General features: G+C 39.5%; 1 protein-coding gene across 6 annotated transcripts in view; it reads right to left on the bottom strand.

The window, feature by feature from the left end:
* Positions 1 to 3,993: 3,993 nt before the first annotated feature.
* ENPP2 (ectonucleotide pyrophosphatase/phosphodiesterase 2) overlaps positions 3,994 to 24,126 on the bottom strand; it is a 58,627-nt gene continuing 38,494 nt past the window's right edge. For 4 of the 6 annotated variants that reach the window (XM_035556237.2, XM_050708752.1, XM_050708754.1 and 1 more), the window contains 12 exons: positions 22,162 to 22,193; positions 21,230 to 21,357; positions 19,073 to 19,160; positions 18,848 to 18,935; positions 17,813 to 17,985; positions 17,475 to 17,523; positions 14,677 to 14,813; positions 14,013 to 14,148; positions 12,815 to 12,892; positions 10,162 to 10,294; positions 9,389 to 9,545; positions 3,994 to 4,608 (listed from right to left, as the gene is read on the bottom strand). In XM_035556237.2, the coding sequence (XP_035412130.2) occupies positions 4,438 to 4,608; positions 9,389 to 9,545; positions 10,162 to 10,294; positions 12,815 to 12,892; positions 14,013 to 14,148; positions 14,677 to 14,813; positions 17,475 to 17,523; positions 17,813 to 17,985; positions 18,848 to 18,935; positions 19,073 to 19,160; positions 21,230 to 21,357; positions 22,162 to 22,193 (1,370 nt within the window). In that variant the 3' untranslated portion in view covers positions 3,994 to 4,437. The remainder of the gene's footprint in view (positions 4,609 to 9,388; positions 9,546 to 10,161; positions 10,295 to 12,814; positions 12,893 to 14,012; positions 14,149 to 14,676; positions 14,814 to 17,474; positions 17,524 to 17,812; positions 17,986 to 18,847; positions 18,936 to 19,072; positions 19,161 to 21,229; positions 21,358 to 22,161; positions 22,194 to 24,126) is intronic. The other 2 variants (XM_050708757.1, XM_050708753.1) reach the window with 1 other exon arrangement.

The raw sequence follows: 24,126 nt of genomic DNA on the forward strand, positions 1-24,126 counted from the left end.
TTTTTTTTTTTTCCCTCCTGTCTTGAACAAGGGCTGAACTTTAAGCATTTCAAATGCCTATGGCCCCACTTGGAAGATGTACAGTTAACTTGGTACTAATCATTTGCTGGCAGGTCTGTCCAGACCAGAAAATACTCTTATTAGCATTGAATGTACTGTGTAGCTCGGGTCAAGTGCAATGGCTGTGTGGGACTGCAGCAAGGGACATGGAAACTAGAGTCACAAAAAGGACTTTTCTCATGCTGCTTAGCACCACGAGCAGTGTCTCCTCTGTCTCCCACAGAGAGCAGCTGAGCTAAGCAGAACTGCTCTGCAATGCAAATGTAAAGTTAATTAAAGACATTTGGGGTGGATGCGAGACTTAAATGAAGGATCACTGCAACATCAGCTTCAGCTGCTACAAATTTGTGTCTTTTAGGCCAGATCTTGCACTCTGTCCTCACTGCATAGGCCCCAACCCTGCCAGAGTTCACATGCTACTCCTGCAACCAGCGACAACTTCAGAGGGGAACTCCTTCAACTTTCCTGAAAAGCTTTCTGTTTTCTGGCTCTGTGCAGAAAAAGTAGGGAACTATTTCATCTGTTGTATGTGAAGAACTGGTCTATCACAAGAGGCTGGATGCAGAGGGAAGGAACAGGGACTTTAGAGACCTTCCAAATAAATCTTCTCCAGCCCCCATTCCCTTCTGCCAGCATCTCCCAGACCTTCTGCATCTTCTGTCTCCTGAAATGGGCAACTTCCTTCTTTAGGAAGATCTCTTTATCGCTGCTGATGTTTTTCTGGCCTTCCTTCATTTGTTAAAATCTTCACTACATGCAGTGGACCAACTGTTTGCACATAAAGCACTGAGAAGCTGGGAACAGGCTTGCTTTGTAGCAGCCCCCAGGGACACAGCGACACTGGCCAATTAAACACGGGTATTTAACTTTACTCATACGATATCCCTGTGAATACTGGCAAATCTTCACAAGATGACACAGACCTAATAGTTTTATTTTTAAAATTTTCTCATTCCTTGAGCTGAAAGTGCTTTATAACATTGTACAAACAGACCTTCCATTATCAAAACTGTCAACATCCAAGCGAGTGCAGAAACAGTTTAACGCTGCACCTAACACCACAAAAGGACTAAAGGCTGGGAATGAAGAACAGAGAAGTAGCAGTAACCAATGAGTATATATCTAATCAAACTGTTAGCTGACCAGGACAGAATAATAATTAATAATCATCAGTGGTAATTATGTCAGCTCTGCGAGTACAGGATAGTGTCTTTTCCTATAGTTTTGCCATCTTAACCATACCTTACCTTTGGACAGGTTACTTGACCTGCTTTCAGTGCTTATCTACTACTGATTTTAATTCTGTTCTGGTATGCGATTGTGAAAAAGGGGTTAAAAAAGGTAACAGTTTCCCTTAGCAGGGATATTCCAGTTGCATAACTACCTCCGGAGGATTTTTCCCAGAGCAAAAGACCTTTGTTAGGTGTGCAGAACACCTACGGCTTTTGTTGCCTTGACAATTGCTCAACTGAACTGCCTCTAACTCATTAAACAAGCCCCACATTTACATCACCAATTGCAAACAGTAATTACTCAAACCCTCAAAACTGGTGTTTGCCTGACAGACAAATTCAGTGCTTGTTCTCCTCAGCGGACTTCTTCCAGAAACCAAAGTAATATCAAGAAAGGAAATATGCAACAGAAGCAAACACTATTTCAGATTTTCAGAATGCTCAAACATGAACGGAAAGCAGAGGGGTTCCTTCCTACACGCTGCCCTCAGCTAACATTCGCCCCGATGAATACGAAAGGGAAATTACAAGTTTGCTTTAAAAAGTCTGTTGTTCCTACAGAGCCTGTATTGCTTAGGGGGATTTACAAGGCTTTAGCTTTGCACTGGAGCTTTTTTGTTGATAAGACATCTTTCAACAAGTAAAAAAGAACATGCAATTCACAGAGGTCACCACAAACACCCCAGCACAGCTACTTCTGCCAGCATGGTAAAATAAAACAGCAATACCATACAGCAGCATGGGGCCAACGGCTGAAGAGAAGTAAGTAGAGCAGAAATTCCCAGTATTTATTCTCACAGCAAGCAACTGAGAAAAAAAAAATAATCACACTTGCCTACACACTAATCATTCTTTAGTGAAACTAAGATAGAGTTAAACCAGCTCTCCCAACAAACATCAGTAACTGTATTTCAAAAGCAAATTTGTCTAAACACATGAAGAAAATATCTTTCAGAGCTTAAATGTTCTGTTGACATAAATATCATCTTATTCTGAGAGAAAATAAAGGAACTACTCTTTGAAACTGTATTAAGAAAAACAAATTTAAAAAAAAGCAACTGATGAATGTTAAAGCAACACAGTAGTGGTGGTCTTGGGTTTAGTTTATGGACAATCACATTGCTAAAGTCAGTGTTGGAAAAGTTAAGACTTAACTGAAGACTTTTAAATCCAGAGGAAATACCCTTTGTAGCAGATGTAAAAATGTAAAGTTTATCATGGCAGGAAGCCCTGCCAAAAGCTTACAGAAAAATATTTCTGTGCTACCAGACAACCACAAGAGACAATTTTTAAGTTGCAAGAATAGGATGTTTCCCAAAGCTCTGCATAGTTATCAGAATTTCCATCCTAACATTTTGGGGGGATTTTAAAGCACTCGTATTTTGTGCTCTTCTAATTTAAACAGAATTTGGCACCTAGAATAATAAGACTTCATCCTACTGGTCAGAAGAGCTAAAATATTGTGATGATAAATCATCAGTGTTAACATGACTAATTCTGGTTTACTACTTTCTATTAGATGGATGCAACAAGGATATAAATTGCTAAAATTGTGACAGATTAATTTTACTTAAGAGACCTGACTACTCATCTGTGTACATGGCTGAGATGTTTTCCACCCCTTCACACTTTCCTCCTACGTTTGCAGCCAGCCCTCAAAGAGAAAACAGATTCAAACCACTTTGGAATAGAGAGATAACTCTGCAAACCCAAATGATGACTTTGTAATAAAGTCACCAGTTGGTTCAGCCTTCATTGTTTTTCCAAATTCCTCAGCAAGTATTCTAAACAATAATTTACCTTTTACATCTTCTAACTACACAACCATACACATACCATACGCTTTGTATAAAAACTGTCCAAGCCCAACCAGGCCTTATCTAAAACACCAGTATAGAACAGCATCTTTTCCATTAGCTTGGGATTGTGCCATCAGTGACGTGTTATGGGCTTGCCAAGATTATGAGACTGCATCTGCACAGAAGTAACCAACAAAGACTTGGCCTGCTTGACCAGTAGATGGACGTAAATCACATGCACTGTATAGGGGTCACGTTACCAGAAGTTACATATGTGCAATCAGGCCAAGAATGTTCCTTTGGGAATGGGGGTTGGCAGTAGGACTTGGAATCAGTCTCAGATTAGGGGAAAACTCTGCACATTCTGACCATTAGAATTAGACACAGAAAATCAGACTTTCTTCTAGTTAACAGCCCATTGCTGAGCTTTTGGCAACACCACCTCCTTCCACATTGAATTTATCTCAGCTTCCTTTGAAGCCAAAACAGCGAACAACAGAGAAGGGATTCCCAGGAACCAGCCCAGGCCAGCTGTGGGAGAGGAGGGATGTGACACAGCCCGATGGATAACAGTGGATGGATGTTGTTAGCTCATGCCCTCCCCACAGCCCCAGAGCACGGCCAAGTGGCCCCAAGTGTGGGGTACTGCTGGTGAGCTTGTGACACCAACCTACCTCCTCTTCCAGCTCTGCCCCTACAGCAAAACCTAACCAGTAATTACTACTGTAGATGTCTGCTTTATGTTCTCACTGCTGACTACTGGGGCAGGGCACCTGGGCTCCTGTCATTACTCTTACCAGAAAACCTAAGCTCTTGAGAAGGGTGAATGTGAAAGATCTGGCAGCACTCAGCTGTTAACAAGTCCCTCTGAATGTCCCTGTGAAAGGAAATCAAAAGACATTAAAAAAACTGAATGTGTGGTTTATTATATTTAAGATGCTATTTGTCTATAGGGTTTAAATATGTCTGTCACATAGTCAACAGTAAATGAATGTAATTTTACATGTTCAGTATTTTGATACAAAGTACAGGACTACAAGTGTGGTAAAGGAGCATGGGAAATTAATATTTCCTTGATTCACGTATCAAATTCTGCAGCACCACTTAAAAGCTTGGAGTAAGGACTTAAGCTGCAGTATTACAAGCGCTACTAAATAAACCAAGAGACATACCTATATTAAACATTAGAGAAACAAAACAAATGACACAAGGGTTTAATATTTAAGATTTGATACAGGATTAAAATACTAATATTTTTAATGTCCTGGTTTCAAATTAATAAATATAAAAACAATATAAAAATATACACCAGTTGATAAAAGGATGCACTGAGTAAGGTTAGAAAGCTAAATTTCACTTTCAAACGTATGCAGATATGTCTTTAGGGAGAGGATTTCTGTGTAGCTGCGACTGGTCTTTCGGAAGAAGTCCAAACTTGTGAGCTGCTCGATGTCACGCACCCGCGCAGTGTGCATCTTAAGAAGATCTTCAACCCACTTTGATTCATCCTCCATGCTCTGAAATGGAGAAAAAAAAAAAAAAAAAGAGTTTATAACATGCTATGTCACAAATCAACTCTGAAAGGAAAGGTAAATTTTCTAAACATCAGGTCCATTTGAACAATCTCTGTAACCTATTCAAGAACAACTCAGGTAAATGAGTTCAAAGAAAACATTTGAAACTTCACATGAAAGATGAAGTTTTATTTTGGGAACCATTTAGGACAGAGGGAGACAAGGACCACAGTAATCTGGGAAAAGCTGCTCCTGTGTTGCAGGTGTTTCAGAAGAACAGCCGTATTCTTTAAGAAAGTCACCCCATAATTTTTTATATCACAGAAGGAGCTCCATATCGATCAGTTGTTCTGCATCACCAAAGCCCAAACTCTAGGCTGCTTACCTTTGAACCCTACCCCTAAATATATTCTCATCTGACCATCATCTAACACAGTACTATTTCCTTCCACCTTACTGTTAGTACACCTTTATGATTTATTATATAGTTAGAACTTTGGCTTACGTTTGAAGCTGTAAATTCCTGTTATTAAAACATACATATTATTCACGATAGGAAAAAAACAAACAAACAAAAACTTTCACTAATCATTTCCCAATATGAAAAACAATCAGGAAGGTGTTGCTGCCAGAGTGACGGGGTTGGGTTGCGTGGGTGTAATCTCCCTTAGGGAACTGCTCCAAGAGACACAGGGAGCCACCGCACCAGCTCCCTACTGCACACCTTGTGCCAGCTCCAGCATTTGTTGGAGCCATCCACAGCCTAATTTAGCTCACTAAAAAAAAAAAAAAAATCAGAAAAACCAGCCCTGCAAAACCCTGCAGTTACAGGCTGTTTGAGTTGAACCAGCTCAGTGACATGTCCCAGCCAACCCTGGGGACTGCTTGGTGGTGAGCAGACATGGGAAAAGCACTGAGCAAACAGGACTTTTCCCCTCTGGCCTCGCAGGCTGGTGTGTCTGTACCACAGCTGGGGACACACACTAGAAATGGAGGGGTTGTACCATGGGGCATTTGGACCCTGTGTACCTGGAAATCTTGCTGACAAAATTCTTCTTTCTGGGCTTGCTCCTGAAATAAGTCTCTGACTGTCTCAGAGGAGGTTCTCCTTCAAAACAATCCTCCCGCCAATAAAGACTAAGCCAGTCATGCCAGAACCTACCCAAAGCAGTAGATGTACCACAGACCAGGCTGTGGGTCACTCTGTAAAGGCCAGGCGGGTGAGCCTGATCATTTGCACAGAGAGAACATGAAGTACCAGTTAAGTCACAACCAGCTGCTCTAAAGCAAACATCCATGACCCAGTCAACACCTGTCTGTTTTGAAGCTTTTCAGCTCCAAAACCACTTTCCTCTACATGCTGGTAGCAATCTGAGGCCCCAAACCATGTCTGGAGCATGAAAACAGAGATGTAGATTAAAAGGGAAAGAAGGGAACATTCTCCACAGCCTGTGACACCATGCTCCAGGAACACCATGTGGCATCATGTGGCCACAGGAAATCCCCAGTTAAACCGATCACATTGCTGGTCTGTAAACTGGCCTCAGCGAGGTCAAATGCAATCACTGTGACATTTTCCTTGTCTTCAAGACTTCCTCCTGCACAGAAAAACTGTATTTGACAGAGCTCAGAGGAAAGTCGCATTGCTTCAAAGCTCAGTCTTTCAAATATGAGGACAAGTCCTAAGAGTTTGCAAAAGAACTGTAATATGAATAAATCACAGGATTGTGAGGATGGTTTTAAGCCAAGTCCAGCAGCACAGTGTTTGCATGAGCTTAGAAGATCAGTCAATTGGTCTGATTTTATTTCAAAAACTGGTCAATTTTTATTTCTTGCATTTCATAACTGGCCCATGAAATGACAGGTCCAACAGCAAGGACTCTAAGCACAGTGATCAGCTAACATGGTATTGCATTACTGTGGAACAACATATGAAGTGTGCACATTGAAAATGATAGTTTTCTCCATCTGTGCTTGTTAGTCTCACCTCAGTACTACAGTAGGTCTTAGAAGGAAAAAACAACTATTAAGAACATGGAGATAAATAGAGATATACAATAAAATATAAAGCTAACCTGAAATCCATTTGAAAAGATGCCAGATATTCTAGATAAAAGAACTGCTGTGATATGCATCTCTCTGAATATCAAGTTGTTAGCTGGAAAGCTAAAGATGCCCAGAGTGTGGATAGGTGGTTGAGGAACTTGCTCATTGAAAGAGGAATTTAAAGGTTCTGCTGAAAAGGAAATAGGGGCCTGTAGGAAGCTTCCAGCAGTTCCTCCAGCTTTGATCTTGGAAGATTTTATTTAATATTTTCATACATGCTTTTTGTGCCAAGATCATTAGCGTGCTACTAAAAAACAATTGGAAGCTCTTGTCAATGCAGAGGAAGACTGGAATGCCATACTGCAGGATGCAGATGGGGGAATCCCTGGTATGGTATGAAATTGGGTTATCCACACTGGTGGCAAGAATTTCTGTTACCCTGGGAGTTTTTCATGTGAAACAGCAGATAGAAGAATTGGTTCTGGATGTGCTGGTTTATTACAGGATATTGTGAATCACCATCATAATACCTCTATGGAAAAATAAAATCTTAGATAGTATCAGAGGAGTTGTGCGAAGTAGAAAGAAAAACATTTCCATTTCGAGATCTCAGCTGGAATACTTTATCTCATTCATGTTCAAAAAAAAATCAGACTGGAACATATACACAAGAAGGCTACTGAAATGATCATTCTCTCTTACAAGAGCAAAAAAGATCCTGGGTCACCCATGAATAGAGAAGAGTATATGCCTTGAGAATCGTCATAAATCATCAGCAGGGGTAAATCCCAAAGACGACCAGTGAAGGGCTATTTAAGCCATAGAAAAATGTTGACACAAGAAGAAATGGGTATAACCTCACCATGAATAAACATAGTTTGGAGATGGAACAAATTCTAATGAGAGGAGTAGTGGTGTTCTCCAACGGCCATGTGAAGAAAGTGTGTGCAACAAGAGCAGAGCAGGGGAAAGCTAATATTTCTTCACATCTTAAGAGAAAGCTGTGGAGAGGTTAAGGGAAAATTCTCATATTATCCCATGCATTTCATCCATGAACTACGTGAGGTTTTACACAGTGACTTCTTTGAATAAATCAGATGGAATACCATGTGCAAAAGTAAGACTGAAACTCTATTAGAATGACAAAATTTTGCCTAACCGAATTTTCACTCAAGAGCTAAATTTAAATATTTTTGGAGTGCTTCTTTGCTATGTCAAGCACAGAGCAATATCCGCTAATGACCTTTTAGAAGTGCTGCCATTGCACCCAGAACAGTAAATACAAATACAATAGGTAGCATGACCTATGGAGAAAAGAAGCCTGAGTTGGAATACAGGAAATCAAAGAGTAAAAAAGGCCATTATTCTATGCATTTCATAAAAAAAAAAATTCCAGCAGCTTAAAAGCACAATGACACACAATATAGGGATGAAAAAATATCACATATAGGCATAAATACAAGGACTGATAACTGCTAGACAATAACTTCCAGATCACCAACCAGACCTTGATTCAGATGAAGGCAATCCAGAAAAAAAAAAAAAAAAAAAGGACACAATGAAATATATGTAGGACTTTCTGAGCCTTCTGGTAGAAGACATCTCTGCCCAAAGCATCTAAGAGTCTAAACAGAAGGAAGCCAGAACTGCTCAAGAGAGAGGGGTACTGCTCCAAAAGCGTGGTTTTGAAAAGAGTGACCTGAAAGCAGGCGATGTTTGATGAATGAGAAAGAAACAGTGTTCCAGGTGAATTGTGTACAGAGTTGGAATGACTATTTCTGCTTGTAGCTGGAATAGGAGTCTTAACTTTTTGTGCCAATACAAAATTCATAACATTAATGCGTTCATTCAGGAAACAGACTCCTGGCAGCCTATAGTGAGGCGTCTGTGTGCAGGAATCCGCACAGCTGTGTAATGGGAGAACAAGTTCAGGCGGAAGGACAAGTCTAAATACAGCTGCCTGGGAGCACTGCTGTCCTTGCAGAGCGCCGGAGCCCGTGGGGACCCAACTGGCTCTCCTGCTACACAATCAGCTACAGAGCATTTGTGTTGCTTTCTGCAGCTCTGACCAAACTGAAGCCTTTGTACCTCACCAAGATTTCTACACTGTAAGATTTTTCATCGTAAAAGATGATAGGAAAGGAACAAGGAGGGTGTCTGGTCACCTCTGTTCTCTGGTAAAGAGAAGCCAAACTTTTCCCTAGAATCAAGACATGGGCTGGAAACAGCAAGAGCTGCTGGCACTCCACCTTCAGCAGGTTTTAGTGTATAGTTTTAATACTGTGTGGGTTGGATGTAATCATGCTGTCTGATGCACCCAGACTGCCACAGTAGACAGATTATATTGTACCTGCGTATGGAAATAGACCTCCATAAAAACATCAGGCTGGCTGCCAGGACAATACATCTACGCACACAGCCCTTCCCAACCTGCTCTGAGGTTACTCTGACAGTGTCTGCCAAAATATAGAAGCCCACAGGTTGTTTACTGCCAACCTACTGTATGTCAGTTCTTCCAGACAATTTTAGGTTCAGTAGTAGTTCCACGTTTTCTCTGATACCTCTATTTGTCATGGAGGAGTGCTCTTGTCTAGTGAGTTAAACATGACACTTAATTGAGTCACTACCCCGTGTTTTCATTTAAGACATCAGTGAGCACTAACATCTAACAAGAATGGGGTTTCACATTTCCCAGGGACTATTCACTGTTGGGCTACAGCAAGGCAACAGAACTTACGTTGCAGCTCTCGTCATTGTCAGGCCGGTGGGGAAGAATGTACGAGAGAACGGAGAGTGGTCCATCACACTTGTCAGCTGGCTGAGTGAAATCTAAGCAGCTGGTTATGATGGCGTAGTAATGAGTAGGAACAGGGATGGCACTGCCTTCCACAAACCTGGGGAAGTAAAGCAAACATTTATAGACAAAGGACTAATCTGTTTGGAAGGATTACACAAACAGTGTGGTCTTTCCTTCCCTATGTGTGAGGAAATGTACTTTGTTGAGATGTGTGTGATTCCTGAGCTCTATCTGAAAACGAGCATTTCAGTTAGCTCATGTTTTGATAGTGTGCCACAGAAAGACTACATGGCAATTCTGAAAGGCTTCTTCAGTTCAGGGAAATAGAGAGAAAGCTTTACTGAATTAACAAAAGACTTAAGTACCTAACTCAATAGCACTACGGTATGCTCTGGTACCCAGCGGCCAACTCTTAAGTTCTAGAGAATTTTAGAGAAAACTGATTAGGAACATAAATCTTCTTAATCTCAACGATGAATAAACACTTCATTCCAAAGTCAAGGTGAAGAGCAACATGCTGAATTGCCATTTCCTTGTTTTTATCCCTGTCCTACCTACAAGGGCACTCAGTCTTAATGAGCAATCGTTTTAGAAAGAGCCAGGAATTTACATCTCCTCCCCAAAAATCAAGCGATGTGGAAAGAATGAATTGTTTAAAATGAAGTCATAAGTAAGAGAAAAAACATCAAACCAATTTAAATGCAAACTCTTACTGTTTGATTTTGTCAGGTGTGTCATGTAAACCATCATAGTCATAGTCAAAGATTGGTCCACTTATAACATTGACTCCGTTCCGTTCAGTGGCATATCTCTTCACCAAAACCCTTTGGAAATAGTTCCATACCTCTGTGGGGGGAACAAAAAACATAAACACACCTCCAACATTTAGATAAGCCAAAACATGCCAAGATTTTAAACATATATATTTTTTTAAATAAAAATCCATTGGATGTCATCGCACAATGGTAGGGGAAATCAAAGACTAAGCTTTACAGATTTACTGCAGCTTCATTCAGTTTTGGTCAATAAAGCCTATTCAGATGTATTTGTTCTCTGTTGATTTTTTCCCCAGCTAGTGATAAAGGAAATGCACAGTACCATTCTAAGGCTGGCATCGCCCTAGACATTGCACAGAGAGCTTGCTGTTCCTTCACCAGCTATTCACACACTTTTGATGTCCCTGTAAACATTTCCTTTGTCTTTTTTTTTTTTTTTTTTTTAAGTTATGGAAAGGAAATAACACCACGATTAAAAGCAAAAACCAAACACTTTAAATGACAGGGAAATACAAAGGTCATATTATTTCTGTTAAATTCTCCTTGGATACAAAAAGTCTAACTTCAAAATTAGGTGCAGGCTAGGATGACCAAATTATGGCATCTCATTAAATCAGAGGCTTGCCTAGCAGGGAATTTTAACCACAACTTTTGGGAAGAATGTGACACTTTCTCCCACCACAACCTTCTCAACCTTAACAAGGTAAGATGTTTACAGAGATAGGACACACACTGGGATCTCCAGTTACATCATTGTTTTCCTTCTTTTTTTTTTTTCTTTTTATTTTAACACTAACAGAAGCGTGTGCAAACAAAGCATCTCAAACTTGTATAAGGTTAACCTTTGCCTTGCCAGGCAAGCCTTTTAAGTCCATGGTTCCCCAGAACTGACAGCAGCACCAGCCTCAGGAAAATCCAGCACGCTTTGGCCTGAGACTATTCAGTGCCACACAAGCTCCCTGCTCAGGCTGGTGCAGAGGCACCCACAAGCAATGATCTAACAGGAACCTCAGCTGCGGTAGCCACTTGGCTGTCCCACTCCTCCAGCTGCTCGCTCCTCCGCTGCCTCAGCCCTAACCATCAAAATAGCCCCAAAGGAAAGCTTTTTCTCTGAGTTTTCCAGCTGAATCAGTTCCCTGGTTGGTTTCCCACTGCAGCCACATAGACAACAATGCCAGTGGAATGGGGGGACAGCCCAAGGGCATGATCCTGCAGCTCCAGCAAAGTGGGAACTGCTTAAGCCAGACTCACTACAGAAAAGATGGACACAGTATTATTGCCCCTGCTGGGGGGAAACATAGAATTAAAAAAAAAAAAAACACAGAAGAGGGACTCTACAGCCAGCACTGCCACCAAAACCAGCACAGAATAAAACTGCCACCCCATATTCCCTCTGTTGTGAAAAAGCTCTGTATAAAGAACAGTCTGAGCTCCCTGCCCTGCAACCTGCACACAGGTATTATTAGTACGTAATTCCCCAGGAATTATATAAGTTACTGCATTTGTTCTCAGGGGATCCTTCACCTGCTTTTGGAGGCCACTAGATAAAATGAGTTGCTGGTGGTAGGTTCTCCTGTGATTAGCATCTCACATAATTTGCTTAGACTAACATTAGCATAAAAAGCATTTTTATGAAGTGATTTGAGAGTGGGAAATCCCCAATAATTTTGCACTCTGTAATCAGTTAAGTGCTTTTGCTCAGATTTCCAGCAAACATTACCACTTGTTCCTACTCAGAGGTTTTTCAGTTAAAAGCACTCTTCTTTGGTTAAAAATAAAAAGTCTCCCATAGGCTTTGATGTTTATCCAAACCTCCCTGGCCTAAAATCTGCATTGGAAATCTCACAAGAACAGGCTCTTGAGATTCTTCCAAGGCTTCCCAATTCCTGCCAAGCCAAAAATGCCACCAGAATAGCCTGATGGTTTTCTACCTCTTGGCAACACTAGAGAGAAAAGAGATGTACAGACAAAAGGAACGTTAATACTGTATCCTTGCAGGGCTGAAAATTTCAGCTGGTTTTAAATCATTCCTCATTTTCCATAAATTGGTTTCCTCTTCCTTTTTCTTTAAAGGTAGTAAACATTCTTGGTCTACCTCTAAGGCTAGGGATAGAAAAATCAAAAGTGATCCAGATGCCACTTGTCCCTTAACTACAACATGCTAAGTGTACGCTCCCAGACTACCCAACTGAGAAGTGAAAACACGTTGTCTGAGTACATTCTGCATTAACTGGGGCTACAAGTAAGAAAATCTGAATGGCTTTGTACAAACTGAATTACTTAGGCACATCAGCAAAATTGCTGAACTACAGAACTGACCATGTCTGTGCTATTATCTCAGCCCAGCACCAAAGAAAATAAACCTTTCTTAAAACTTAAGCATTTCTTGTGGTAGTTTGTCTGCCTAAACCTAGAACTATACAGCTTCCCACATGTATTATCTGTTGGCTGCAGGTAACTGGATTTATGTTTTAAACTTCTCCCATCAAATCATTCCATACTGCAGACTTTCTTTTTTTTTTTTTTTTTTTTTTTTTTTTAACTGTTACAGGCTTGGGAAAAAAAAAGAAGCTGTGGAAATTTCACTTACTTTTGAAGGCAGGATACATTGGAATGATATTTGTTATTAGAAAAGCATCATATTTTGCTTCTGCAGAGGAACTTAATTCTGAAAACAGAAAAATACTAATGAGATGAAATGTCAGAATTCAAAGAATATAAAAACATTTTCAAAAGTGGTTTCAGAGAGTAATCAAAAGGAATACTGTCACTGAAACAGAAGTCAGAGCGGCTCTGTGTGCTTTCACAAAACAGACACACAATTTGTAGATAGAGGACTGTGGGATTATCTTCTAGGTCTGAGCAAGCCTCTTGCACCAGTAACTCCACGTCAGTAATCCATTCTTAAATGTTTTAGCCACTGAATGAGGAAGGCAGAGCAATGAAATTCACAACTGTGAGACTGTAAAGTTGTGTCCCACAAACATTTCCTAAATCCAAAAGGCTGTTTATCTGAGACTGAACAAATGTAACTGCACCAGGAGAATTCAGGACACTCTTTCACACAGCTTTTCTACTAGCACTGTTTCTGTGGGATGGTAGATTTTAATTATTTATTTATTTTACAGTATGCAGCAGTCTAATATGGATTTATAAATTAAATATATTTATCCTTCTGTTGTTCGAAGTCAAAATTACAAACTAACTAGATTCCCAGCTCATATAAGCCAGTATATGTCCACTGACATTAAAGGGCCAACTTTTGAAGACTGTGCTCCTACTCTGTAATTCTTCCTTCACCTTTATTTTTATTAAACAAAGTGGAACATTTCATTGCTTTTGTGCATGAAGCTGAGCACCAGTTTGGAGTATCTTTCCAGCCTCATGAAGGTGAGAAGCCACAGCCATGATGGCAACTTGTGGCACTGAGCCTTTGGTCCTGAAGACATGCAGCAAGAATAATATATCCATCCCATGTGATACTGGTGCAAAATCAGGTAGTTTGAGGAAAAAGCATCATGGAGGAAGGAATCACCCCAGGAAGGAGGGAAAGCAGACCAACTCCTACCTATGTGCTTTCCCAACAATCTCAAAAATAAAACAAACAAAAAAAACCCTAGTCCCTTCACATCTAGAGGTGTTTTATTCATACCTAAGGTTTTCTCTAACAAAACAGAAAATTACAAAATCTCTAGGTTTAAATAAATAAATAAATAAATAAATAAACAGTGATGCATAAAAGTGACCTTTGAGTCCTTAAATTCTGTAGACGTGCTATTTGAACTTACGAGGAGGGAAGAGGAAGCCGTAGGAGAGCTGTTTGTCACCTCTGTAGGCCAGGCAGCTCTGGCTGTTTCCCGGAGAAATGCGGAGGTCGGGCCTCACGCAGCTGGCCAGGTGCTCTGGGACACCAGATACCTCCGCCTGCATTGAAAATCACATGCAGAAGTGACAAGAAAGGTAACTCCAGCACTTATAGCTAAAAGAAAATGATTTCTTATAGTCTACAGATGAGATTGAAGGCATTGTGTGGAGAACAATGATGCGCCCTGGCCGTAAAACCAAGCCTTGTTCCTCTATTAGGAGGGCAGTTCCTCCCTTCAGGTAACAGAAATCACCATGGGAAGTAATCCAAATGAAGTAGCTGATTAAAATAAATTGGGAAGACAAATCCCCATTGAGAAAAAAACTTAGAAAGAAAATGAAATCAAGAAAAGCAATATTCAAACATTATGCTTTAAAACTCTTTTCTTCTAAAGGAAGATGGAAAAGGAACGAGGAGATAGAAAGATAGAAAAGGAAAAGGAACATTATTTTCAGTGGTATTTGGAATAATTTCTAGTGGGAAAATCTACTTGAGGAAGGATTATTTTACAATTTCAAGACTACAGATAACAAACAGACTTCCAAAGAATATTTTAAACAAGTTGCAAGAGCAAAGAGAGCACCGACCTGTTTGGAAATTGTGTAGGATGTCCAGAGAGGCATCAGGAATGTTTCACTGTAGCCACTTTCGAAGTCATGGTGGTGCAAGATATTGTACTTTGTGCGGTACAGCACTGCTGGGCGCCCGTACAGAAGATGTTTCTCTGTAGATCAGAAAGAATTTGCATTTCAATTTATCTATCAAAACCATGAAGATAGAATTCTATAATGGTTTTGGTTGAAAGGAACCTTAAAGATCACCCAGTTCCAGCCCCCCTGCCATGGGCAGGGACACCTCCCACCAGACCAGGTTGCCCAAAGCCCCATCCAGCCTGGCCTTGAACACCTCCAGGGACGGGGCATCCACAGCTTCTCTGGGCAACCTGGTCCAGTGCCTCACCACCCTCAGAGTAAAGAAGAAGAGAAAAAAAAGGGGTTGAGGACCACAACAGTTGGCTTTCCAACACATGCTGATTTTACAACAGTCCTCAACAGGATACTGACCCTGAAAACTGCTAAGGAAAACCCGTAACAGAGAGAGCAGTTGTTCTTCAATAGGTTTGGTTGGGATCCCCATTCCAGGCTCAAAACCCACATTGTTTACAAGTCTTTTCTGCACTTGAAAACTTGTTGGGAACATAGCATGGAAAAAAAAGATGCTTTTCCAAACACAGGACACTCCACAAGGATGTTTATGCCCACATCTCAATCACACGAGGCAAAAAGCACTTTGTTTCTTTAAATCGGCCCCTATGCTATCGCTCTCTGCCTCTCTTTTCCTGACTTTCTGTCCTCCCTGTGTTTTCTGTAAAACACAAAGTCCCTGACAAAAGGAAGGAAGACAAAGGTGTCCACTCACTAAAAGAGTATTTTTTTCCACTTTATTAATACAGATGATATTCTGAAGAGGAATTTGCTAGTTTCTGTCAGTAATATCAAAGAAAAACAAACAAACAAAAACCCAAAACTTTTCCTAACTCTGGCTACAGAAAGACACCTCCAACTCTGCCAGATTAGCTTTTCTTCTGTTGTGGTGCTATGTTATGGTTAAATGTCACTAGATACCCCTGATAAGTTTTGCTTACAAAAAGACAAAAACATCATTAAACGAGATAAAAGAAAAATAAATTTCCTGGCTAACCTTGCACTGTGCTGCATGATTCACTGATTTTGATAACCATTTGGCAAACACGTTTGGCTTGCTTTTGGAAATCAAAACATAAAAACAAGGTAAACAGCCTAACCACTGTTCATAGATAGGCATTTAACCTGAAAGAAAAGGACATGTTTTATTAGTCTTTGAGTCCAAATAGAGGATATTTTTATAGGACAAACAAAATAAAAAATAAAAATAAAAGAGAAGTAGGAAAAGCATTGTCTAAGGACAAAGATGATTAACTTCCTTTATTCAAGAGAACCTGGAAGGAATCTCTTCCTGCTGCATGTGCATAACAACAGCTAGATATGCTTGATTCCCAATGCAAAAGAAGATTCCCAATGCAACTAAACACAGGAAGATCCAAGAACATGTGCTAAAGCCTGTCATAAAATGTAAGAAAATAACTTGCACAAAATAGAACTGTTTGCTGTTTTTGTAAAGGGAACCTAATTCCACTTACCAGACAACTTATGAACAAGCAAACAAGAAACTGAAATTTATTTATATGCTTAATTCTTAAAATAAAAGTACTATTTTTATAATACTGAAGTGAAGAAACATCTGAACCTAAAGCAAAATAGAGATATTGAGATATCTAGGAGTACAACATTTTATTTTATTTTTTTTCTGATGCCAGAAATAGCTACAGTGGGGAGTAACTCATTGCTAATTGGAAAAATCAGTTTAACAAGATGAAAGCTGGAAAAAGGCAATTTACTCACAAAAGGAATAATTTAACCTGTAGAAACTAAGGGACAGGCTGCATTGTCTGTTCACAGAAGTAGAATTGAATAAGTAGCTTTGTTAGGATTTTTTTTAAATATTCTTATTCATCTGAGAAGCCTGATTTGAAGTACCTCAGTTCTAAACTTCAATATAAACTCAACGTTTCAGAATTCTCTCAGTTGGACAAGAAGAAATATAAATTGTTATGATAAGGGAAATGCTGTAAATCGTTATTGCTACATGTTAACTTGGATCACAGCCCTGACATAGCTGAGAGTGCAGATGAATGAACTTCAGTGCTGGCATACATCGTCAAGAGCACAGGAGCCAGTGTCCAGAAGAGCAGAGGATGCTTTCTCCCAGGAGAAACCTGAACACTGGTGAGGGACAAAATTGCACGGAGTATCCCCTGAACCAGAGCATTTGTGCACTTGTTTGCCAATAGTTCAGTGGATAACCTACACCCTAAAAAACAAGCATTACAGAACCAGTCAGGGATTGTCAAAGCAGCTGCACCAATGACCTGGTGAAACCTAAATCTGATGAACACTGGTAAGCCAGAGTGTGCAGATTTGGTCTATGCTTTTTACCCCATCTATTGCTTGTGGTTGAATGGAGCATTGCCTCATGCTCCCTCTCCTTTCTTCGTTTCTCTGCTTCCACAGCAGACATTAAACCTCCTAATGGTGATGGAAAAGAAGAACTAAAATTCATCTCACTTTGACGAATTCTTTAGTTCCGGGTACAGAAAAAGATAGCACGCGCTTCTTCATGTGATCTTAATTTTGTCCATGTCTGTATGCTCTTTTGACAGTTTTTTGAAAAGTTGGTTTACTACACATTAACTAAAACAAAACAGTTTTTCTGGTATCAGTGATGCAAACTAGCTCGCAAAAGAAAACAAAAATAGCTGTTATTAACTGAGGCACCGGGCTCTTACCTTCAGTTCCCTTGACATGAAAGCGCTTATTGAGTTCATCCAACTTGTTCTTCTCAAGAAGAGAAAAAAGGAAAAAGATTAAGGTCACTGGAGCATTCTGACATCTTGTTTTACTAGGCATCTAGGAAAACAAAACTAACACTACAAAACACAGACAACTTTCTTGTTTCCTGTTTTCCAAGAAGCAATAATTGTTCCAAAAGGGCACAGAAGGTTTCACAGGAAGGATCTGGGGAATTTTTGCAGCTTGAACTCTCTTGAAACAGCTGTAATGGCTATAAACTTTACTAGACATTTATGGCTAATAGTGGGAGTATCAGCAGATCCTAAACACCTACCTTATCATCGCATGTACATCCTATATCAAAGTCTGATGCAGAAGGTAGAGCTACAGGGTAAAGTGGTTTAGCAACTTCATCTGGCACAGTGGGTTTGTAAACATTGGCTCTCAGCAGGTGATTTAAACTTCCATGGGTGCCGTTATTAGGAGCAGGCTTTAATCCAAGCAGATCTATGAAAACACCCACAGCAAATTAATGATGGTTAGATTGCAAACATGTATTCAGCAGTATCTCTACTTAGCTAAGACATTTTTTTGCAATACTGTTTACATCTATAATGTGCTAATGAATGCTTTTAATGTAATAAAAATGCTAATCTTTTGTCTAAATTATAAAATTGTAAATCCTGCCTGAATAGTATGGTAGCCTTTAAGACAAGAAGGTTAATTTGCATGAAGACACTGGAAAACAGTTTTATTATATAACTACTCCTGCAGTTTCCAAAACAAGCCTACAGTCAATGTGGTGACCTTACATCAACCACCTGGAACACTGTTATTAGTCACCTGCTTTATAGATTTTTGTTATTTCATGCTTGGGGAAAAAAAAAATTATATCTTCAGCTAGGAAGTCTTACTCCCTTGGAAAATAATTATTAAAGAAAAGGTTATACTGAATGTCTGTATACAGCATCAGATTCTACTTCATACAGTAAGAGTTTAAGAAACAATCATACCAGGAGGTGTCACAGAAAGCTAAGCAATCCCCCTTGAGCTGCTCCATGAGACATGCAGGTGCAGAAGCCTCCTTCCTAGACTAATGAAGTGTGGACACCACACACAGTAGTGGTGCATATTTGATCTCTGCTGAGCTGTGTGCAGCAAAACTGTGTTAATACCCTTTATCGACCAGCTGCTAGAGCAGAGCAAACCAAGGCCCCTGAGAAATGCCTTCAGCCCCCCCAAGTCAAAAGAGAAGCATTTGGGAAGGGACTCTCGGAGGGTGTAAGGGCATGAGCTCACAGGTGCCTAAATAAGCCCCCTTAGGTAAAGCAGCATGTTTCTCTTATAACTTCTCAAGCAGGTATCTTACCACACATGACATTGTAAAGTTCAATGTTTTCAAAAGGAGGTACTTTGGTCTTGTATTTGAATGTAGGTCCGTAACCAATGAAAACAGTCTTTAAAAAGAGAGAGAGAAAAGAGAAAAAAGCATTAAAGGTAGGGTGTTTTTTTTCAGTGAATATTTACATTTTAAAAAACTCGGATTTCTTCTGCCTTAATGACCCCCTTGTAAAGCTTACTGCATTGCCCTTACCTGCATGCTGTTTATCTTATTGTCATAGCCATGGTCTCCATGGAAGAAACATTTTCCTGTTGGTTTCTTGTAAACATCCACAGCTTTCCTAAATTGAAAAAGTATTAGCAATTTTCTCAAAGGTGGAGGTACGGTGGCTGACCGGACAACGTACTTTGGGGACAGGCGGGATAAGTTTTGAAGGCATTGCTCATCTTTCCTGTATTGCAGTCGTGGGTACTGCAGGTTCATCTGACAAGCCCATGGATTCTCCCAGTGCTCCCACTATACAAACCTAAGAGCCAAATCTTATTCACTGATAAGTAAATAGCTAGTAAGACAACTGTTTTTGCAAAACTTTCTCATATCACACCATCTCCTACAGTCTGGAAGTATTTCAGATTGTGTTCCCCCAGTTTGCAAAAAGCCAATAGAGCACTTTTGAGACCATGACAATGATGCAAACGTCATACAAAACAGTAACCATTCACCTTCAACCCAATATGAAAAGTTGGAGGGAAAAGAAGGGAAAGATTGTAATGAAGAAAAATATATAGGAAAATAAGTGCTATATCGTAGGAATGGTAATTATCGGCCTGTTGCTGAGTCCTATTTTACAAAATATGTGGGGAAAAAAATAAGTATTGTAGCATAGGAATTATAATTATCAGCTTGTTCCCAAATACTTTTTTGCATTCAGTTTTATGAAGGCCATGTATATGCAATCCATGCAGTGGACCAGATTACCCTACAAGTTAATTTCTTCATCAGTATAGAAAAGATGCTCTGCCAAAGTTTGATTTTGGCCTTGGAAATTACTAGAATTATGGCAAGCGGGTCAATAACAATTTTCCTGCCTGTGAATATACAATGAATTATATTTACATCAACAAATGGTTTATTGGTGAACAAGATGTCAAAACATCTAATGAATAAATATGCAAAATAATAAGTCTGGGGTGATTAATAAGAATAAATGCAAATCAGCCTGGACCCTCCACTTCCATTACATCAGTTCCAGTAAAAAAAAAAAAAAAAAAAAAAAAAAAACACTAAGAAATGTTATAGGCCTAAAACAGTCTACTTCTTTGAAATGTACATGAACCCTAGCCACAGAAACTGTACAAGGCAAACGGCCAACTAGCTAGTGGAGTTATGCAAGAAAGTAATTGGGATTTCTCATTCACTGCTTCAGCAGAGTGATCCTTGCATAATTCACAGGAAGATAAGCACAGATGTCAAAAGGCACTTACAACACACCGTATGTTTGCCTGGCAGCTATACAGGCAAAGAAAACTACCATAATTTAAAGCTCATAACAGAATACCATAAGCCAAAATCTGTGTCATCTTCCAAGAACCACTGAGTCAGCTTCATGCATTAAGGCCCAGCCATTCCTATACTGTAATACACATGTCAAAGGATGAAAGTAAGAAAAATATATATTAACACAGAAAGGGGTGTGCAATTTGTATATAAAGGCTGTTCCTCTACTGTTCACTCCATACATATAAGTGCCAACTTGTTTTTCTCAAACAGTTTTTAACTAAGAATATTAAAAATTGCCTATGTTTTATAACTGTAAATTCAGAGGCATATCATGAAGACCAGGCCAAAATAGGGCTTGCTCTGAGCTAAAGCATCCTGGTTTGCTGTGGATTTGTTTCACAACACAATATGCTACAGGCATTTCAGTGCCAGTCCTGTAATACCCTTCCACGTGTTCTCAGGCTTTCATCCACTCTGCCAATGTCTCTATTTTCTATCCAGTTACCCAGTTCATCCCCTCGACCCCTTGCTCCCTGACCTCCCCTGGTCACATAATGCCTTCCGCTTCCTTTCATATTCCCCACTTCCTGGTTTTAATAAGTTTTCACCTTATGAAAAAAAAAAAAACACCATTAGCTCCTATATGTGAGCTAATTGGTCAAAAAACACACTGTTGCTTGCATAAACTAATCTGGGTTTCTCTCTTTTATCAAACTACATATTTTCCCAAACTTTAAAACAATTTTGCGTTCTGCGACCCTACACCTAATATGTCTGAACCTCACCAGGAGTTCAAAACTCCTCTTGTTCCCAGGTGGCAGGAGCAGGATGCTGACAGACAGAGCAGTTCCAGGTGTCTTGCTTCCTCAGAAAGAAAGGCTGAAAAATCAGGCTGAAAGCAAAGTCTACCTTGCCACATGCCACTTGCGATCCACCAGTAAATGGACATCCTCAATTCGTCGGTTGTAAGCGTAGTGCAAGCGTTTAGGAAGGTGATGTTTCAAGTACGGCTTAAAGTGCTGGTCTGGCTTTCTGCACTGAAAAAGAAATGGTTACAGACAACACTGCTGTCAGTTAGCTCAGAGGCACACGAAACCTTGAACTACAGAAACCAAGCTGTTAAGCACGTTATTGATGATGTCTTGAAAACAATGTGTACATCTAGAGTACACAGCCCAGCCCTTTCCGTGCAATATTTACGTAAGACCAGGGCACAGGGGGTCATTCAAAGATTTTAGAAAACTTCATTCTCATGACAGTCTTTTTGAAAGCATCATGCAAAACAAAACGTCATGTTTACTTAACTCGTAGATGAAGAATTTTATTCTAATTGGACCAAAGATTAAATTTTAGAGAAAAGCTGAATGCTGAAAATACATCTAGTCTGCAGATATATTTAAAGCAGCCTGGTTAGTAAATTTGATTTATTTATTTTTTTAAATCAGCTTTCATTTTAAATACTTTTCTTTCCATTAAGAGCAGGGTTATGGTTGAAGGCTATCAAATGAACTTTTTCAGCATCTTCAAAGTGCTAGTAAAATATTTACCCTAAAAGATTACTTCCCATTTCTGAAGGAACGAATAAATAGACTCAATTCACTCAATTCAGAGAGTCAGGACGGTCAGGGAGATTCTGGCTCAGCACTGCCCAAAAAGGTTATAAAAGCGACTTCAGCAGCAAACAGTGGAATTTATGACAAACATTAATCTGTACTCATGAAGGGCGCCATTTTAAACTCTTTATTCATGTTAATGGTTGGTTTTCCTGCCTGAAGAGTGAGGAGGTAATGCTGAATAATGCCTCAAATTAAGATATGAAGTGAGCAGTGCTAAATACTTACTGTAAGGTTGGCAACAATCACTTTAGGGTCATCTGTTAAGCAAAAACAAACAAACAAAAAGAAAACAAATATATAAAACCAAGTAATTTGCAGAAGAAATCACAAGGTAACAACGTATTTTTACAGAAGGACTCTTCATGAATATTTGTTGATCTTTACTAAAAAAGTACACTGTATACATAGGATGGGATATCCCGAACACAAACTAAGTTTAACCTGTTCTCCTTTACTTAATGGTATTTTGGTTGCTCAGGTAATGTTGCTCACTGCTTTATGATTTGGGCCTTAGCTGAACATTTATTCTATTTTCTGAAAACATCATTTCAAGTCTTATGATTACTTCACTTTAAAATACAAAATCATCCTCAAAGACTTTCCCTGAAAGATTTTGAAGGCGCAACTGAATGCAACAACATGCTCCCTTAAAAACAATAAGATATATATGTTGTAGATTTTGTCTCTTAGCATTTCACACAGTTCATAATCTACTACAGAATAAGTGAAAGCCACAGTAAAATATACAGAATACATCTTTGGACTGTGAAAGGGACATACAAAATGCAGAAAGCTCCAAACTAGCCCAAATTAACTCTGTCTTCTTCCAGAGTGACAAAAACTCATTTTTTCAGTCCTCAGAGAAAAAAACAGGCAAGGAGAATATCTTAGTAAGAGAAAAATCTTTTGCTTAACTCTTATTGTTTTGGTTGCTGAAGGCATGATGTTGCTGAGTTTGAAATGAGTTATGCTGAATCCTAAAATACAAGTTACACACTTATCCATTGCAGAGGTGTATCTGCAGGTCTTGACACAATATTATGGAAGAACAATGAAAAAAATAAAAAAGATGGTGATTTGCCAATTAACAGGGGTAAACCTCAGATCTAAAATTAAAAAATACGCTTCTTTCTTCTATGTTCAAACAGTTTATTTAATTCAGCTGGGAAGCTGTGGAAAGAAGCCAAAAGAGGAAAATGGTTTTGCAGGAAAACCTAAGTATGAACTGGAGGTCACTCAGACTAACTGATCTTTTTGGAATATATGGCCATTCATCCTCCAAAGAAAGCTAATTTTGCCCAGCAATTTGGGAATTCAAGGATTGAAAGATCTTCAAAAAATCGTCTTAGAGGAACTGAAATATAAGTGTTTAGCACACTGAAGAACAGGAATTCAGTCTTTACGCTAGTCTAGTAAGTTGTATCAATATACACACTATTTTCAACAGATCTTTATACACTCATCCCCTATTCTTAGAGTATAAATACACAGAAAAAAATAGCTACTAGTTAAATAAATAAATTGCTATCTTAAAGTTTTACCACATTCTTATGATTTCTGCTACCACTCTAGAAATCCTTAATTTTCAAAGGCCAATTTTTTTGTGAAATCTGTCCTCAGCCTAGGTATATCTGAATTGCTATGAGGGGTCAAGTTGGTTGTCCCAGCTATCTGATCTTCCCCTCTACTAAAAGTTACCACCCTTGTAGCATACTCTGCAACAACATAGGCAATTATGTTTAGTTTATGAATTTCACTGTTTGATCAGTAGTTAAACTGCTGACAAAGCCAGGATTGTGCAAGTACACTGAACCAGAGTGGTCGTGAGAGAGCCCTGTCCTGGCACTGCCGCCCTGGAGGTGGTGGTCCTCAGAAGAGCCATGGTGGGCAACTGGATCAGCATTGCCTTAAATCACAGAGCTAAGCTTCACTCCCGTCTGAGTCCTGAACACTCTCATGGAAGATCAGCTAATCTCAGACATCAAGGCAGGGTTTGTTTCTAACAGCATGGCACAAAAAACAGACAGCTTTCCGATTGCTATAGGATCTGAATGCATGCTCTACAGTTCCCCTTATATTCTTCAACATCCCCAGTCTGTTGCTATTTAGTAACCTGCTCTGTTCTTCATCTATGCCAAGAGCATGAAGAAGCTACTGAATTCAAAATTAACAATTCACTTTTTTCCATTA

The sequence above is a fragment of the Cygnus atratus genome, chromosome 2, assembly GCF_013377495.2.
Source record: "Cygnus atratus isolate AKBS03 ecotype Queensland, Australia chromosome 2, CAtr_DNAZoo_HiC_assembly, whole genome shotgun sequence".
Lineage (NCBI taxonomy): Eukaryota > Metazoa > Chordata > Aves > Anseriformes > Anatidae > Cygnus > Cygnus atratus.